Source organism: Ochotona curzoniae, unplaced genomic scaffold (assembly GCF_017591425.1).
Source record: "Ochotona curzoniae isolate NIBS_2020 unplaced genomic scaffold, NIBS_Ocur_1.0 scaffold_3890, whole genome shotgun sequence".
Classification (NCBI taxonomy): Eukaryota; Metazoa; Chordata; class Mammalia; order Lagomorpha; family Ochotonidae; genus Ochotona; species Ochotona curzoniae.
The window spans coordinates 31,147,497-31,166,948 of record NW_024467115.1 but is presented as its reverse complement, the minus strand read 5'-3'; the positions used below and the strand labels follow the sequence as shown (position 1 = coordinate 31,166,948).

General features: G+C 38.0%; 1 protein-coding gene across 1 annotated transcript in view; it reads left to right on the top strand.

Moving 5' to 3' along the window:
* SYNE1 (spectrin repeat containing nuclear envelope protein 1) overlaps positions 1–19,452 on the top strand; it is a 444,597-nt gene that overhangs the window by 124,343 nt on the left and 300,802 nt on the right. Inside the window, exons 15-16 of the mRNA XM_040965176.1 lie at positions 14,655–14,767; positions 15,318–15,486. Of these exons, the coding sequence (XP_040821110.1) occupies positions 14,655–14,767; positions 15,318–15,486 (282 nt within the window). The remainder of the gene's footprint in view (positions 1–14,654; positions 14,768–15,317; positions 15,487–19,452) is intronic.

Genomic DNA, 19,452 nt, shown 5'->3' with positions numbered 1-19,452 from the left:
TTCTTATCTTGATGTGTTTAAGTTCCAATAAATTTTGTCTGCATGGTCTGTGAGAGCAGAAACCTAACTGAAAATGCTGGTTTCTCATATTAATTCAATCACACATTCTGTTCATCGAGTTCTGGTACCCAGGATCTGTGCCATAGTATTGAGGTTTTACCATCTGTGTGGAAAACAAAGTGATGACAAGAGGTTTCTACTACTGGCAACAGGCATGTAGAGCTCATGTGTATTTTCTGAACACTTGTTACCATTAGTACTTTGGCAATAGCTGGTCTAATGGGTGTGAGGTCATGCCTTTCATTTGCACTGCTCTAATGGTTAGTGGTGTCAGATTTTTTTTTCCAAATGTCTGTTGGCCATTTGCACGTTGTCTTTGAGAAATGCCTATGCAAGTTCTTTGCCTATTTCTTTAAAGTGATCATTTGCTTTGTTGTTATTGAATACTGCCCCCCATCTGATGTATGATTTACATTTTCTCCTATTCCACAGGCTTTGCTCTAACTCTGCTGATTGGGTCTTTGTGTTGAAGCTTTTGTTTGATATAGTCCATTTTATCTTTTTTTTTTTTGCTTTAATAGACTATTCTTTTGGGATCATATCCAAGAAATCATTGCCTAGAGTAATGTCCAAGAATGTCTTCCTTGCGCCATCTTCTACAAGGTTTCAATCCCTGGTGTCACAGTTAAATCTTGAATCGATTGATAGCTGATTCTTGTGTGAGAGGTAAATTAGAGTTCATATTTAGTCTCTTGCTTTTGCATATTTGGTTTTCCCAGCACCACTTATTGAAGAAATTGAACTTTTCCTATCGTGTCCTTGGCACCTTTATTGAAAATCAGTTAACTGAAGATACATGGATAGGAATTCCCTTCCGTCAATTGCTCAGGCATTTAATTTTCTAGGATTAGCCCTCCCTACCACCAAAAACTCAGAGAAGCTCCCAAGCTTCCTGTCGTCTGTATTTTTAAGAAAAGAGCATGACTGTAAAGTCTGCTTTAGCTGTATAGACAGTAAAATCCAGTCCTGCTTGCCAATCCCTCCATTTATTGAAATAAAAAAAAATTGCATGGGAGCCAGAGGTCATGCCTCAGTGGAGATCAAGTCACAAGAATTCTTCCTGGGATTAAATCAGTTTCTGGCTTCTTAGAGGCATAGAAACACCTGGACCATGCTCATTTCAGAGGTCCACTATTTTAAAAATTAGGCAAGTTCTAAATCAGAGCTCAGGGTTCCACAATAATACCACTTTAGCAATTAGCAGGAGGGTAGCTTTATGTATAATAATAGCAATCCGTGCTTGCCAATTGAAACTGTTTTCAGTAATGTGATGTTCTTATCGCACAGTAACATGATGATAAGAAGAAAATGATAATAAGCTGAGTGTTTCAGAAAATATAGACAAGAGGATTTTTTTTTTGCCACACAAAAATGATAAATGTTTGAGGATCTAAAGAAGTATATGGCAGTTTGACCTATACACTGTGTGTGTGTTTGTGTGTGTGTGTGTGTGTGTTATCAATGAATTGCAGCAAGGTGGAGGAATCCACTATGGGGGGAGGGTTGTGAAAGGGGTGGGGGGAATACCCAGTGCCTATAAAACTGTATCACATAATACAATGTTAATAACAATAAAAAAAAAGAAAGACACAGAAAAAAAAGAAAAAAGAAAACTTTTAATTACATGAAACAAAATGACTTAGATTTTCAAATAAAATTCCAAGCATATATCCCTTGTGAGTTAAATGGGTTACTTTTGCCTGTGTGCAATGATGACTTTCTCTGTGCCAGGATTTCCTCACTGAGGAGCTACGTGGTCCCAGGCATGTGAGCTGACTGCAAACGGGCGTCTTGATAAACATCCATATGTGTTTTCCCTCACTATGAAACCTGATGTAAATGTGCCAACAGGACAGGTGCTGTGCTGTGATGAGACGCCCATGTCCCTGACTCGATTGCCAGTCCCCGTCCTGACTCTGCCACTTCCAGTGGACTGATGCATTGCAAAAGGCAGCAGATAAGGGCTTGAATGTTTGAACTTCTGCCCACCCACATGGGAGGCCCATTTGTAGTTCTAGGATCTTCACTTTTTCCTGGAATGGAAGACTGTCATGGCCTTTTGGGATGTGAACTAACAGATGGAAGATATCTCGCTCTTATTTATCCTGTAAAACTAAATGTTCTACCAGAAATACTATCCCTGTAATATTACTATACTATTTACTAAATAATTATTTCACCAAAATGTATTAAAAAGATTAATTTGTTTGAAAGTATATCAGAAGGTGAGAAGGGGGAAAAGGAAGGACAGGGAGGCAGGGAGAGAGAGAGGTCTTTGCTTGTTCACTCCCCAAAAGCCCACAGTGACAAAGTTCTGGTCTGGGCCATGTCACAACCAGGAGCCTGGGACACCATCTAGGATTCCCACATAGCGGGCAGGGTTCTAGATACTGTTGTTCAGAAGTGACCAGATTCAAACCAGTATCCATAACGGCATGCCAGACTGCAGGCTGCAGCCCAATTGACTATGCCACAATTCAGGCTTCGTGATAAAAGTAAGAACTAATGGCATAATGCAGGCAGCTTTACCTGGGATGGTTATGAGTTTTGAGTTGGATGACATGAATGTTGTGTGTACATTTCAGCACTTGCATAAAAATCTGAGGCTCTCCATGAGTCCTTATGACTTCATAGAGACAGACAAGGCAAGAGAGCCTTCCTCAGTCACCTAGAGTACAGAAAATAAGCCACAGAAAGCATAGATGAAGTGGAGCAGGGAGAGGCAGAGGAGCAGGAGTGGTTATCCAGACCTGAGGACAATGGAGGAACTGAAGAGAAGCCCAGAGAATGCAATGGCGAGACACAGCAAGCATCCGGAAGTGGGTGAAGGTCAAGACCAGAGCCAACAGTCAGTGTTTATTGAGGCAGGATTGTCCACAAACTCTGGGTACAAAGGCATGGAACATTACGGTCAACTATATGAGACAAGGTCTCATATCCATTTATTGCTTGCCCATAACAAGTGAAGCATGTACGTAAGACATTTTAATCATTAGGAGCTAATATTCTGGATTTCCTCAAGAGTTCTGAAGCAGTCCATCATTGTGAATAAACATTGTATGCTGTGCTGGAGATGCAGAGAGCTGAGCAAAGCACAGTACAGGATTCACCGATGCATCAACCAGAATGCTCGAGAGGAGGTTATCATCACATCAGTCCACATAATGATTCTGATTTTTCTTTTGCATATTATTAAAGAGAAGAGATTTATGTATTTCATAGGAACTATTTTAAGACAGTTACCATACATTCCTCATTCGTGCCTTCAATACCTCACCTTCCTTTAAATTTTTCCTTAATTTTTCCCGAAATATAATTTCAGTTCACTCTACATTCATAAGTTTAACGTAACATTAACCATAATATTCCAGTTAAGAAATATAATGATCTCAGTTCCATAAGAGTATAAACACAACAATCAAAGATAGATGGTACAGTTTCAATATTTTTGGATTTGTTGGTGCTGGATGTATGGCCGAGAATATGGTCTGCCCTAGAGAAAGTTCCAGACACTGACTGAAGGACGTGTATTCTGTACTTGAGGAAGGAAAGATGCTGCAGATATAGATTAGATCCAGTTGGTCCATCATGTGGATTAGCTCTGTCGTTTCTTTGCTGATTTTCTGTGTAGCTGACCCATCCCGTGATGTGCAGTTTTGAAGTTCCCATTGTTGAAGTTTGTATCTCTTTTTAGATTCGTTCACATTCATCTTACACAGCCAGGCACCCTGGTGTTGAGTGTTTAAACACTTACTAAAGCCACATCTTTATGTTGAGTTGACCCCTTAATCATTACACAATGCTTTTAACATCTTTTTGTGTTAAAATCTATTTTCTTCCGATATTAGGATTTCTATTCATGCTTGATTTGACTTTTCCATTAGCATGTGATATTTTTTGCATTCTTCCACTTTGAGTTCTGTGTGTATATTTGTGAATGAGGTTTGTTTCCTGTGGGCAGTAAATAGATTGCTCTTGTTTGTAATCCAGTCAGCCAATCTGTGTATTTTAATTGGAGAGTTTGGGCCATTTGCATGCAAGATTATTATACAATGTGCCACTTCTCATGAAATTTGTAATTGCTTGTTGTGGATCGCCTTTGTTCTTTCACGAGAAGATTGCACTCTTCATTCTTTGGTCTTCCTGTGTTTGATTTTTGGTATATCCTTAAATATCTTTAAAGCTGAACGTTCAGTAACAATTTCCTTCCATGTCTGTTTGATGTAGACGAGCTTTATTTTACCTTAAACTTGTAATCGAGAGTTTGTTGAGTATAGTATTCTGAATTCAGATTATTTTTTTCTCTTAGAATTGGGCTATGTTTATTCTTTGCTGGATTTAGTGTTTCTGTTGAGAAACAAGCTGGCAGTACAATTGGAGACCCTTCGAAGCTAATCTATCATTTCTCTCCTGTGAATTTTGGAATCTTTTCAACCTAGCATTGACATTCCCAGTAGCTGGAATTTCTCCACACTTCTTGGTCAATCATCTCATTCTCTAGTCAAACAACTCTCCATTTCCTCTGTGAACTGTGGTCTGTTCACTTGGCTGCTTCCTGCTGCAGTTCCTCCTCTTCAATCCTGTTCCCTTTGTTCTCTGTTTAAATTCAGGACTCATGAAAGCCACCCCTTATGTACCATCTCAGTTGCTTTGGGCATGCCTCACTTTGTCGCGATCCCCTGCTTGAAGCCAACTCCAGGCCTGGTTCACACCCACGCCTGTGCAGCTGACTCTGGTTGGAGATCAGCACACCCCAGATGCGATGACTAACTCAACTGGGCTCTTCATTCTAGTTGGAAATCCAAAGGCCTTTCCAAGCTCCACTGCTGGGACAACTGCAGTAGCCCTTGTCTGCTTACACGGTCCTTACCTCCTCCCCGTCATTACCCTTAGCTGACGACATTACTTCCTATTTTTATGAGAAAATAGAAGCAATGAGGAAAGAATTTCCACAAGCACCCACGACTACGCACACCTACTTATTTGCATCTGTGCCCAAGTACTCCGTCTCACTGCTATTACTCTGACTAGGCCATCTGTGTTCCAAGCTGTGGCCAACTCCTCCACGTGCGCCTCAGAACCCATCCTCCCCTCTCCCCCACAGCATAATTCCTGTTGTTCTTCCCTCTATTTTTGTCCTCTGTCTCCCTGTTAATTTTACTCATCTGCATGAAAATACATTCTATTTTTTGTTTATCTAAAGGGAGCAGACTTCATGTATTTTAATTGTAAAGCTTGACAAGCATGATGATCCTCCCCACCCAGTCCTAACTCCCACCGTCCCTCTGCCTTTCCTTTCTTCACTTTTAATTCTTGCAATGACATGCTTCAAGTTCACTTTAGAACCACAGCTTAGCCCTCCACTAAATAAAACGTTGAACAAGTAGTAAGAAAATCACTGTTCCTTAAGAGCGTGTCACAAGAGCAGTAAGCAATAGTCAAACATCAAAATGTTGCCTTCACTATTTATTTATTTTTTTTTGAAAGATTTGTAGTGAGAAGGAGAGACAGAAAGAACTTCCATCTGCTAGTTCACTCTTCAAATGGCTCATTGGCCGAAGCTGAGCTGACTGGAAGCTGGGAGCTTCTTCTGGGTCTCCCACGCAGGTGCAGGGTCCCAAAGCATTGGACCATTCTCCACTGCTTTCCTAGGCCATAAGCAGGAAAATGGGTGGGAAGTGGAGCAGCCAGAACACAAACCAGCACCCATAAGGGAACCTGGTGCTTGACACTGCAAGATTAGCCAGTTGAGCATGACACCAGGCTCTGTCAGCTTCATTCTTAACACTACTTCCCTTTTTAATTACCATCCAACTTTTTCTTGTTCCTTTTGCAGAAAAGCTCTTTAAAAGTAATATCTATGTTCAAAGTTACATGCTCCCATTATTTATAGGGCCCATTCTAATTACACTTACCTTGCTGTTTAGCCCTGCCAAAGTTAAGATTTGTGGTGAATTAAACCTGTAAATATAGACTAAAATTTCACCTTAGTAAAAACTGATAAACAATGGGGAGGAAGGAACAGGCATTTGGGTGGTAACAGATGTGAAGCTGTTTTCTTGCAAGTATACCCACAGAATAAAAAAAAATCCATTTTCTTTGTTAATAAACTAATTCAAAAGAAAAATTAATACATACATATATGCAACACTGTTTTATATATTATAAATTACATGTTATAAAATACATATTCTATATCATATAAAGGAATAAAAATGAAATTTAAAATTGGTTAAAGAAAAAGGTCACACATAGTTGAGATGCTGATAGATCCTAAAGAAAACTGTAGAAAGAAAGATTTGGGAATTTATAATTTCAAAAGCAATGAATGAAGTATGTTGGTGTTTCCCCTGGTGATTTAATGAATATTTTTGTGTTCTCTCAAAATGCAAAGCCAAGTTCTTGCTTCACTTGTGGAACAAAAGACAAAGTTCCCTGTACTCACATCAGTTGTCTTCTCCTGGTTAGCTTTTTGTGAAAATACAGCATCCTACAACTCTTCCTTTCCTATTTACATTTCCTTTATAGTTAGCTTTAGAATGTCTTTCAGAATTAAAATCTCGAGTTTTGTGTCTTTTTTCCTTTAACCAGGTTTTAAATTTCCATTCTATATTCATTTGGATCAGTACACAGGTATACTATTTTTTTTTCCTTGAAAACATCTATTGAAACCATAAAGGGAGGAGTTTGTGACAATGATAGCATGGAAGAAAGCATCTCTTATTACGTACATGGTGTAACTTAGTGACACGATGTTTGTAAGTACATGCCAAATGGTAGGAGATCCAACAATTTTCATGCTCTTAGCTTACACAAATAAGAGAAAACTTGATATTTGTCTTTCTGAGTCTGGCTTGTTTCGTTCAGTATTATTATCTCCAGTTTCATTCATTTTGCTACAAATGGCAGGTATTTTTTTTTTTTGATAGCTGTAGAGCCCATCATGTATGTACACTACATTTTTCCAGTCATCAGTTGATGGCCATTTAGATTGGGATTCCCTGTTATTGCCACTCTTAATTCAGTTGCCATGAAAGTGGAATGTGGGAGTCTCTTTAATATACTGATTTTCTCTGGATTTTGCTTTCCATAAAGGTTCTACTGTTTACATTGTTTCCAACAGTGAATCAGGGGACTATTTTCTCTACAACTGCATCAGTGTTTTTGTAAAATCATGTTTGGATTTAGGCCTTAACTGCCGTGGAGAGATGCCTCATGGTGGTTTTTGTTTGCTGATGGCTGATGGCCTGAGAATGTTTTCCATTTGCCTATTGGCCATTTGTATTTTATCCTTTCAAAAATATCTTTTCATATCCTTAGCCCATTCCTTGGTTGTCAGGCTTAATCTATCACATTTATTGCTAGATTCCTGGATTATAATGTCACCTATAGAAGGACAAATATTTTTTTCAGACTATTTATACATTGAGGCTCTGGAGATTTAAACTGAGTCAAAATTGCCAGTTCATACCATCTGGGAGTTTATTAATTTTCAGAATAATAGAAATGCAGTTATTCAGTATACACTTTTATAATCCTCTCTGTGTAGTTGTGTTATTTTTATTTTACTGTCTCAGCGTACTTAACTACAGCTTTACTATTGCTGTTTTGCCCTGTCTTGTCTTAAACACCTTTTTTCATACAATTTTCCCCCAGATAAATGTCAATCTTTTTTAAGATTCAACTCAGACACTAGAGTTCAAATGAAGTCTGCAGTAAATATATAGATAATTCTATGGAACAAATTGGCCTTTTTTTGCATTTTGCTGCAAAACACAGGATTTTGTTGTTCTTAAGGGCTGAGTGATATTTCATCGTGTTTCACATTTTCTTTATCCAGTCGTATGCTGATGGGCATCTGGGTTGATTCCCTCTTAGCTGTTGTTAATTGAGCTGCAGTAAACATGGCACTTACAATCGATCCACTCATAACGCTGATTTTATTTTGTTTGGGTAAATTTCCTGGAGTGGAATGACTGGGTCATAAGTAAATCTGATTCAACTCTTAATTGTCGCACTGTCTTCCTTAATAGTTGCAATGCTTTACAGTCGCACCAAAAGTGGATTAGGGCACATTTCCCTCCAAATATTGTAACATTTATTGGTTTTTCTTTCTTTCTTTCTTTTTTTTTTTTTTGACTGATTGTTCTAACTTGGTTGAGATGAAACCAAATTGTGATTTCATTGACATTTTCCTGATGGATAAGGATCCCAAACATTGTATATGCATCTGTTGGCCATTTGTATTTCATCTTTTGAAAACTGCATATTAAGTTTCTCTTAGTTGGATTTTTTGTTTTGTTATTGTTGACTTTCTCGAGTTCTGTAGACCATGGATATTAATTCTGTATTAATTGCACAAATTGCAGATTTTCTCGCATTCTCTTGTCCGCCTCTGTGTTGGTTTTCTTTGCAGTGTAAAAGCTTCTTGATGTAATCCCATCTATTTACTTTTGCTTTAATTGCCTGTACATCTGAGGGTTATTCCAAGAAATCTTCGTCTACACCTAAGTCATTTAGAGTTTTCGGAGTTTCCCTAGTGATTTCTCCTTGTGGATCCTTGATCCATTATTGAGTCACACAGTGTGTGTGTGTGTGTGTGTAAAATGTAATTGGGTCAACGTTGATCCAATATTTCCAGTAGCTTTTGTTGAAGAAACTGTCCTTTCTCTCTGGATTGATTTTCTTGCTTGTCAAAAATTAGTTGCCTACAACTCTATGGGTTAAATCCTGGGATTTCTATTCTGTTCATTGATCGTCATGTCAGTTTTTGTGCCTGTATCAGGCGGCAGTGTCCTTTAAGACCACTTGAAGTCTGTGAAGTGTCCAGCTTTGCTTTTGTTGTTTAAGACTACTTTAGCTATTAGAGGTATCTCGTGCTTCCATGTAAATTATCACCGTTTTTTTAGATCTCAAAAGAATGTCCCAGGTGTTTTTGCATGGATAACCCTGAGTCTGTAAATAGCCTGTGCTGACATACATCTTTTAACAATATTAATCCTAGCAATCCATGAATGTAGCAGATGTCTTCATGTTTTGGTATTTTCTAAAATTTATTTCTTTATGTCTTTTTGTAAATTGTTATTATTGAGGAACCTGACATCCTTAGTTAAATTTTATTCAAAATTATTGAAAATTTTTTATAGCCATTGATAATGGGAATAATTTTACATGTTTTTTTTAACCGTGGAAATGTTTGTGTATGGACATGTTTGGTTGTTGATTTTTGTGTGTTAATTTTATGTTCTGTCACTTTACTAAACTCTCATGAGTTTCAACAATTTTCATGTGGTGTTTTGTTCCCCTATCTAGAGAGTCATGCCATCTACAGAGACAGCTTGACTTTCTCTTTTCCATAATGCCTCTGCCTAAAACATCCAGGACTATAAGGAATAGCAATGGTGTGACTGTAGTCATTCTTGTTGGTTCTGGATCTTAATGGAAATACCTCTAGCTTTTCCCTATCAGTAATCTGCTGGATCTGTGTTTTTGATACACTGTCTTTTTTTGTGTTGAGTAACATTTCTTCTATATCCAATTAATGTTTTTAATAATGAAAGATATTGTACATTTTATCATGCTTTCTGTGCATCTGTTATAATCACGGGGTTTGTTTTTTCAGCTGCAAAGAGATATATCACATTTAATAATTTGCGTAAGTTGAACCATCTCTGCATGTTGGGGATAAATCTTAGGTTGTCCAGGTGAATGATATTTCTGATGGATTGCTGGAATCTGTTAAGCAGCATGTTGTTGAGGATTTTTACATCTATATCCATTGGAGATATTTGTCTAAGTTCTCTTTGTTGTATTTTTCTGGTTTGGAGATTAATACACAGAAGGAGTTTGGTAAAATTCCCTCCCTTTCAATTGTTTGAAATAGTTTGAGAAGAAATTGGAATTAGTTCATCTTGAAAAGTTTGGTAGAATTCAACAGTGAAGTCATTTAGTCCTGGGCTTTTCTTTGGAGTGGGGGCGGGGGGTGTTCTTATCATGGATTCAGTCTTTTGTTGATCGATGATGTATCACTTTTACATTTAAAATGTTTAATTCATCAATTTTGTGTATCTTTTTTTGGTTTTCATTTAGTTTCTAAGTTTAGTAATTTCTAACTGGCTTGGGTAGCTGTTCTCTGGGTCCTTGAGCTACACTGATAAATAATTTATTTGATGCCTTGCTAATTTCTTGATTAGGCATTAATTTCTATGTACTTCCCTCTTAACACTGATTTCTGTGCACTCCCTGAATTTTAATATGTTGGGGTGTCATGTTGATTTTTTGCAGTGTGCTTTCCCTTTTGATTTCTTCAATGCCCTACTCCTCATTAGTGTATTGTTAAGTCTCCTGTGTTTGCCTATTTTCTAAAGTTTAAATTGTGGAATTCCAGGTTCATTTGGTGGTGTTCAGAGAAGATACATGGTATCTTCAGAATCTGATACATGCGCGTACATGGTATTACAGAATCTGATACATGTGCATTCTGCAGCTGCGAATGACAAGTTTGAAAGACAGAAACATTTGATTTATAGCAGAGATTAGTTTTCTTCTTTGTTGAGATTTCCTATCAAGTTGTTCTGTGCATTGATGAAAGTGGTTACTGAAGCCCTGCATGTTATGTTGGGGTCTGTGTCTCTCTTTACATCCTTTACTGTTTTACATGGTCTGGCTCCTTGGCACGGGGTGTATATACATTTCATATAAAGATTTCTTGTCAAATTGATCCCTTAATGATTAAATAATGCTTTCCTTTGCTGTTGTAACAGTTTTTGTGTTAAAGTGTCTTGTCTGATATTAGAATGACTGAGGCTGCTCATTTTCCTCTTCTCGTTCAGTTTGTGTGCATCTTTGTTGGCGAGGTCTGATCCTGTGCTGTTATTAATCCTTTTCAGCCAGTTTATTCCTTTGGATTAAAGAGATTAGGCCATTGGCATTCATGGTTATAATCGAAATGCTATCACTGCTTGTTCTGGCTTTCCTTTAGTCTTTTACTTGGAGATTTTCCATTTTGATATTCTTTCATCTGATAATTAGGGTTTCTTGTTTTCTCAGTTGGTAGGTTTTTTTAGGACCTGCACTCTGTCTCTCCATCTTCCATAGCCTACAGGGTTTCTAACGAGAAATCAGCTGTTAGTCTAATTGGGGATTTTTGAAGGTTACCCCATTTTTCTCTCCTTAACATTTTAGTCTTTTTTAAAAATCTTTTTGTTCTGTTGAAAGTTTGATTATAAAACATCATGATGAAAATCATTTCTGATCATACTCATTAGGAGTTTTATGTGTTTCCTGTTTTATGTGTTACCTTTTTCAACTTTTTCCACTTTCTGCTGTTATTTTAATGAATAGTCCTTCTAATCAGCTGTTTCTTTCCATACCTTCAGGAAATCCTGAAATAGTTTGTTAATCTTGGATGCTTTTTGAGTTTCTCTAATTCTTCCTTTTGCTTTTTTTTTTATCAGACTAAAATAGTTCCAATGATTTGTCTCCTAGCTTGGGTATTTCTTCTTCTGTTTCATGAAGCCTATTGTTGAAGCTTTCCTTTGTGTATTATATTCAGCATATTTAAGCTTTCATTTCTAATATTTTCATTTGAGGTCTCTCCAAAAAGCTGAACCTCTGCAAAACTCTTCATCAACATCATATATGGATTTCTTTTTCTCCATAATTTATTTTGTAGTTCTTTTGGGTAATCCTGTGATTGTTTTTACCTAGTCAGTTTTAAGTCATATTATTAAACTCTTCATCCTTTACATTCTGATTTGAAGAACTCACTTTGGGGGAGTCATAATGTCTTCTTCGTTAAGTTTCTTGTATTTCTGCATGTATTTTTAGGCACCCCTGGAAACACTAGTTTGTTTTCTCTGATGGATTTTATCCATCAGTATGATTTGGTGAAGTAACTGTTGCTTCAGTGAATACCTTTAAGTGTGGGCATTCTCTGGTCTGTGCGTGAGTGGGGCGAGGGTATAAGGTAACAACCAAACTGCATCTGCTGGGTTTCCCCTTCCTTCCTTCCTTCCTTCCTTCCTTCCTTCCTTCCTTCCTTCCTTCCTTCCTTCTTTCCTTCCTTCCTTCTTTCCTTTCTCCCTCCCTCCCTCCCTCCCTCCCTCCCTCCCTCCCTCCCTCCCTTCCTTCCTCCCTTCCTCCCTCCCTTCCTCCCTCCCTCCCTCCCTCCCTCCCTCCCTCCGTCTCTCCCTTCCTCCCTTCTTTCCTTCCTTCCTATCTAATTCTTTCTCATTGCAAAATCAGATTTACAGAGAAGGAGACATAGAAAGATCTTCCATCCACTGATTCACTCCCTCAGGTGCCACAATGGCAAAAGCTGAGCTGATTGAAAGCCAGGAGCTTCTTCCCAGTCTCCCACACAGGTGCAGGGTCCCAGTCATTGGGCCATCCTTGTCTGCTTTCTCAGTCCACAAGAGGGAGCTGGAAGGGAAGTAAAGCAGCTGGCACAGGAACTGGTGCCCATATGGGATCCAGGCACATACATGTAAGGCGAGGACTTTAGCCACTAGGCTACTGCACCAGGCCCAGATTGTGTCTCTTGTCAGCAGAGAGGTGATGCTTATGATTGTGAGTGTAATCACAGCCTCACCACATCTCTTTCAAGGTGGTCCATGCCCTGAGTTTGCCCATGGTGGCTATATCCTCCACCCATCCCATGCCAGCACATGTGCCACACAGAAGAACTGAAGAGCTCTGTGCATGATCAGAGTTTCTGAAGTCAGACATGTTATGCATCCAGAGACCCAGGCACACATCATTCACTCTCATGCATTCACAGTGACCTCAGTTTTTGTACACAAAATTCCCACTGTTATCATGCTGAGGATCCACTCAGCCCTGCGAGCCTGCTCCAGCAGAGGTAATCCTAGCACCAGCTACTTACTCTGCCTTGGCAACTTACCCTTGAAACCTACAAGGATAGGCAAGTTACTTGCCTCATGGTTCCTGATGCATATGCGAGCCTCCTGCCAGGCCATCATCCCAGACTCAGTGTCAGTAGGGAGTGAATTTATTCCTTCACTAGAGTTTTCCCACACAGAGCCAAGCCATTGCTAAAGTTGCCACACCCTTGAGACCTTTGCTGAACTATGTATGGCTGACTCTCTTGGGTAGCCCAGGCCCTGTTCAACTTGTCCGTTTCTTACCTCTGTCCCAGGTGCTTTATTTATTTACTCAGGGGTGGGTGGTGGGTGATGGTATGGCAGAAAAAAGTGTGCTTTTCCCCTGCATTGATCTAAGGACCCTTCCCCCAGCCCTGGCTCCAGGAAGAACCCAGGGTCAGTGTGGTCCTAGAGATTCTGCCAGTGATGTCATCAATGGCTCCTGCTGCGATGGGCTGCTCCCACCTTGCTCTCTGGATCTTCTGTCTTCTCCAGTCCCCAGCATTTTGTCTCTGGTCACTACTATCCACATTCCTCCGTGGAATCTCTCCATTGAGCTGTCTCTAACTCTTCCCCTGGAAGCGCATTTCCTCTTTTCTTTCAGAAAACAGGCTTTGCCTGGTCAGAGTTAGCATACCTTTTCCCTCCCTGTTCAACCATCTTACCAACTTTACTCTTGGGTTTTCTCAGATTAATTCACTGTATTCCATCTTGAGAGAAGCAATATTCATTTGTTTTCTTAGGCTAATGTGCTTTTCATGGAGTGCTATGCAGTCAGGTATTTGTTATGCTATAGGAGAAAAACCATGTTCTAGAAAATATGGCATAAACCACTTCACTCTCTTCTTGCTTCTCTGTGAAAAAGCAACTAGGAAATATAAAGTATAGGGTAATTCCATAAATTCGGGGAAATACAGATCATGAAACAATTGCAGGCATTTCAACATTTGTGCACAAAGAAGCTTTTTATTCTGTTCTTTTCTAAGCCTTTTGAAGTACAACCTATACATGTGTTTTCTAAGTACATTTTGCCCTCAGCCAGTTTAGGGACGTTCCAAATTAATCTGAATAAATGCAATTTAGCTGTATGTTCCTTGCTAAAGAATACTTACTCACTGCACATTTGATCCTCTGACTGTATTATGAATATTGTTTGCAATTTTAAAAAATTCTCTAACCAGAAAAAATATCAAAATATGCTGCAATAAAATTCACTCACCTTAAGAAGAAAGCACATACCTCTAAAATTTTTTATAATATGAATTGAATTCAAAATCAGATCAAAACTGAGAATCTAGTTTTGTTTTACCCATCAAGAGTTAAGTTTGTAGTTCTTAGTTGGCTCAATTTTAAGCTTTTAAATACCAGCATTTCCAAAGTCGAAGAAAAATACTGAAATCATTCTTCCTGGCAGGAATTGTACTTCCCTATGGATCATATGCCTTTAAAATGTCTGAATGCATTGCTAAGCAAATGTCATGTGTGTTCCAAATGTGTGCCATCGCTGTTAGATGCAGTTCTCACCGAGTGCCTGACATGCACACACTGGGCTCCTGTTCAAGGTAAAAGCCTGTGACGCCTTCACACAGCATATGAGCGTGGCAGCAAGATCAAATTGTTGAATGCATTGACTCATCGGTACAGGCTGAAAATTTTGCTTCTTAGCCTCCTGTGAATGTATTTTCTCATTTTTTTAAAATTGTATCTTAGGATCTGTTTCAAAACACAGATGCCCACAAAAGAGCATTTCATGAGATCTACCGGACCAGGACTGTGAATGGGATCCCAGTGCCATATGATCAGCTAGAGGACATGGCCGAGAGGTAAGAAAATGTATGGTTTGAAACTAAATGTTTTTTTTTTTCTTTCTTTTTTTTTAAGAATGCTAAGTGAATGCTTTGGACATTTCAGTGAATTCTTGGATCTTTTTAAATATATACATGCATCCATTTGAAAAATTTTTTTAAAAAATGGGCTCCTTTGACCTACACTGAGATTGCCAACATGCTAATATATTATTAACTGAAAAGAGTGGACCTGAATGTACCCAGAGCCTGGAAATCACAAAGGGGGTTTCTTCAAAGCCTGTGTTTTTATTCAGCACTGTAAGGAACATTATGTAATATTGCAAAAACAGCTTATAAAAGAAACAGAGGAGGGATGTGTTGGCAGGGGAGAGAACTAAATCAAAGACTTCAGTCAGTCATGTTTTGCTTTTCAGCCCAGAGCTAGGAAAGGAATAGGACCTCCAGGCAGTGATGCACCAGCGTGTTCAGACCTCTGCATTCCTTGTAAGGGAATTTCACAGGTGAAGTCAGCATCGCTCCGGTACTAGTAGCTACATCCTATAAACTCTCGGTGTTTTATTTCTAGGTTTCATTTTGTTTCCTCCACATCAGAGCTACACTTAATGAAAATGGAATTTCTAGAATTAAAGTACCGTCTGCTCTCACTGCTGGTTCTTGCAGAGTCAAAGCTAAAGTCTTGGATCATCAAGTACGGAAGGAGGGAGTCGGTGGAGCTGCTTCTACAAAACTACATCGTAAGTCCTGGTGCTTTCCCAGAGAAGTCAGACAACAGCTACCGGCTTAGTTGATCAAGTTATTTTAAACTTGTATAAAGTAGGTTGGATGTAAGTTGTGAGCTTATGATAATCATCTGAAATGAAACTCTGTGTTCTTTGGGTTTTCATTCTTTCGAATCTGACCCTTCAGAGAGGTTTTGCTGCCTGAATCCTCATGACCGTCGTGCCTGACTTTTCTGCTTTAAGGACATTTTTTCATTGTGCATTCACACCTTTGATTGGAATTCAGTCTGAAGCTGAGTTGAAAATCTGAGAGGGTTTCTAAAACCTCATCCAGAGTGGTTTAGAACAATTCTCATCATTCTCGGGTTCTTATTGTTTCTTAAATAGCAGCTTGTTTTCTGAATCTTCCTGGAAGCAAAAACTTTTAAGAATGACTTTATATAAAGGGATTCCAGGATAGGTGAGACTACGTTTATGTTGGATAGTAGCCTTTTCTTAGTGAAATGATTAGGTATTCTTTCTAAAGATAAGCGCTTCAATTTACATATGACCTGTGCACCATGTTTATTCCAGGTGGTGACTTTCTCTTGGTCAGTTGGACTTCCCCCTCAAAAAGTTGCCAAATTTGTTCCTAAAGTTAATATTAACAGGCCATTACCGTCATAAGCTGCTTCATTTGTGTTAAAATAAATATTCTAAATTTGCTTCTAAATTAAATCAGTGAACTTTTAAAAATACAAGCCAATTTCTGGCTTGAATAGTGGAGATGACTAATATATTATGCTTGAATACTAAAACTCTGTCTTTACTGTTTTAGAACCATGATACATTCTGCTGCATTATAATTTTATTTCCTAAGTGATGAGTGAATGGCCCTTATGTGGAAAAAAATGTTCAACTGGTTTAAAGTAAAATCCTTCTCGGATTTTAGATTTACTAAAATTATCTGAGAAACATTTGTCAAAAATGTGAAATCTGTTTATTCATTTTAAAATTTTGGAAAGTAATAAGGAGACATAAACTTCAGTCAGTTAGCCCTTGATTATTAACTACAATCTTGCATGTATATTTTCTTGTCTAGCCACATGAAATGATGCACTCAGAACCCTGTGATTAATTATGTAGATTCACTATAATTTGTTCTAGCTATTTTAAATAGGAATCCAATTTAAGCACCTAATGGGACCTTTCCACCACAATAAAAACATTCAATGAAATGACACAAATGTGGATTTATTTTTAATGATGAAAAAAGGCACTACTTCCACATACTCTGTACGTTAAAGAGAGGCTCACCAGGTTGCTAACTGCAGACTGCTGGACAACCATTGCACTGATTTGTACTGTTAATTACTGTTCCCTAATATTCTCATCTCGTAGCAGACGCCCTATGCATCACCTGAAGGCGATTTAGTGTAATAGTGTTAGTCACTGCAGGTTATGGAGCCTTTTACCTTCCCTCTGAATGCCAGTTCTTTCCAGATTGCTTTATATTGAGGAAATGAAAATGTAGAGAACTTGCAGCTCCGAGACTCAGGTCACATACCCCAAATGGCACAGTTGGAAAGATGTGGAAGTTTTTCTAAATCAAGGGCCCTTGTTCTCAAATACTGACTGTTACCATCTCAAAAACCTGCTCATGAGCTCCTGAAAAAGGGGTTGCTAAAATGAACAGATAGGTCGTATGTTGCACATTTTCGTAAGCTACAACATGTGTTACACATAAATACAATTCTGTTGGATGGTAGTCTGTACTTGATAATGTTTGAAACTTATGCTACATCACAGTCGATTTTGTTGCCCAGGTACTGGATAAAACCACAGTCTGGAGGGTAGACTGTTGAAGCCATGCCACCAATCATGGGAATTTTTTTGAATGATGGATCTGCTACTTCCTAAAAGTGAATTTGTTAATAGCTTAACTTCTGTGGTTCTTCTCAAGTCCTAATAATAATAATGGCAATGATACATAGGGGTTTTCCTAAGGAAGGAGCGAAGACTGCAGATGATGTTTTTTTCTGTATCATGTCCCATTGAGCCAGTCTCCTTCTCTTGGAGTTCTGGCAAAGACCATTCCCTCTAGAAGAGATTATTTCATAGACTTGCAGGTGAAATCATAGTCATTTGCTTATATATAATCTTTTTCTTGGCTACAAAAATTGTTGTAATATGATATGCTGCTATATCATCTGAAAGCCAAAGTCCTATTTGGTTGTAAAAATTTCATAATTGCCTTTGCTTTAGTTTAAATTCTCAACTGAAGTTGGTTCATTCATTAAACAATGATGTGTTTTTTGAGGGATGGAGAATGACAGAACATGTTTTCTTGCTTGGGTGTGCACACACTGAGTGCTTAACAAACTCGTTTAAAATGCTTCATAAATGCTTGTTAGGATTGATTTCACCCAAATGCTATTGACAAGTACAGAGTGAAATAAGAATCAGATGATAAGTGATTTGATCCTTGAAATTAGAACAGATGGCAACAAACAATTTACACATACTCCCTTCAAATTAAATTGATGAGTCTTATTCATTATATCTGCTCATCTTGTGAGAATAGAAATCTGATTACCTCCTTTGATATTTTGAGCTAGTGACATTAGACACATTTAATTTTTCTTGAAGCACCATCAAATGTATTTTCATTTTTATTTTTAAATATTAATTTGAGAGCAGATTTCAAGTATTTCACTGGCATGAGAATAAGACAACTTTACTATAACCATTCCTGCTTTATCCCCCTCAATTTCCCTCCTTCTTCCTTTCTTGAATCCTTGCAAAAACATGATTTCAAAAGCATATTCACAGGTTTAATGCACTAGTAGCCATAATATTCAACAAGTAAAAGGTAGGAAAAAAAAAAAACCCAGTTCTACAGGAATGTAAACAAAACCAAAGCCACAATCAAATCACAACATATTACTTCATCCCTACACATTTTTATATTCCCTATTAACTGCCATATATCAAAGAAACCATGCAATAGTTGTTCAAAAGACCCAAACCTAATTTATCCTGCAGAAATCTTATTCATTATTAGTACTGTTATGCAATAACTATTGGTTATTATGAGATGATCTTTATCATTCATTTGCATTTTTAAATTTATCTGAGAAATCTAGACAGGTGACAATAAAAAGCAGGCTTAAAGGTTCTCTTGCTAAAATTAAATAAAGTCAAATGGATTTATTCCATACTCAGAAAACAGGGCCAAGTTAAATGAAATCATGAAAAAATAAAATAAGTATCTTCAAAAATTAATTGCTTTGTATTTCTTCATGGAAGCTCAGGCACCTGTCTTAACAGTTGAGAAGTCTGTGTCCTCCATCTTAGATCCTGGACTTGCCTTTTAGCTCTGCCTCTTGTTTCTAGCTTTGGCTGGTGTGGCCCTGGCAGTCGTGGTGGTTCAGGCAGTTCTGCACTGCCTCTTACAAGGGAGAACTGGATTGGATCCTTGGCTCCCAGCTTTTTGCCCCGACCCAGTCTTAGCCACAGAAAACATCTACAGAGAGATGAGAATTCTTGTCCTTCTTTCCTCCACATCTCTGTCTCTATGTCTCTCTCTCTTCAATAAGTAAACTTCAAATATTATTTTATTAATCCCTACAAAATGACTAATATTTAAAGCAATCACCTAACCACAAAAAATGAAACTGGAAATAATTTTTTTGTTTGTTTTTAAAATGAATTAATTCATAGACTACTCAAGAAAAATCCTATTTAAATCATGATGTCCCCTGAGTGGGGCACGGTTGCCTTTTCTTTGGCACAGAGCAATTGTTTTCCCCATTATCTCCTTGAAACATGTCCAAAAATTTGTGAAATATAATTACCTCTTTATTTTCTTATACAGTGTTTTTCACATTAAGCTTAGTTTTTTTTTTTCATTTTTCATCAAACGATAACTTGCCTGTTTGGCTAAATTATTTAACATTTGACTTCTAGCCAATTCTCTTCTTCCTATTGAGGACTAGGATT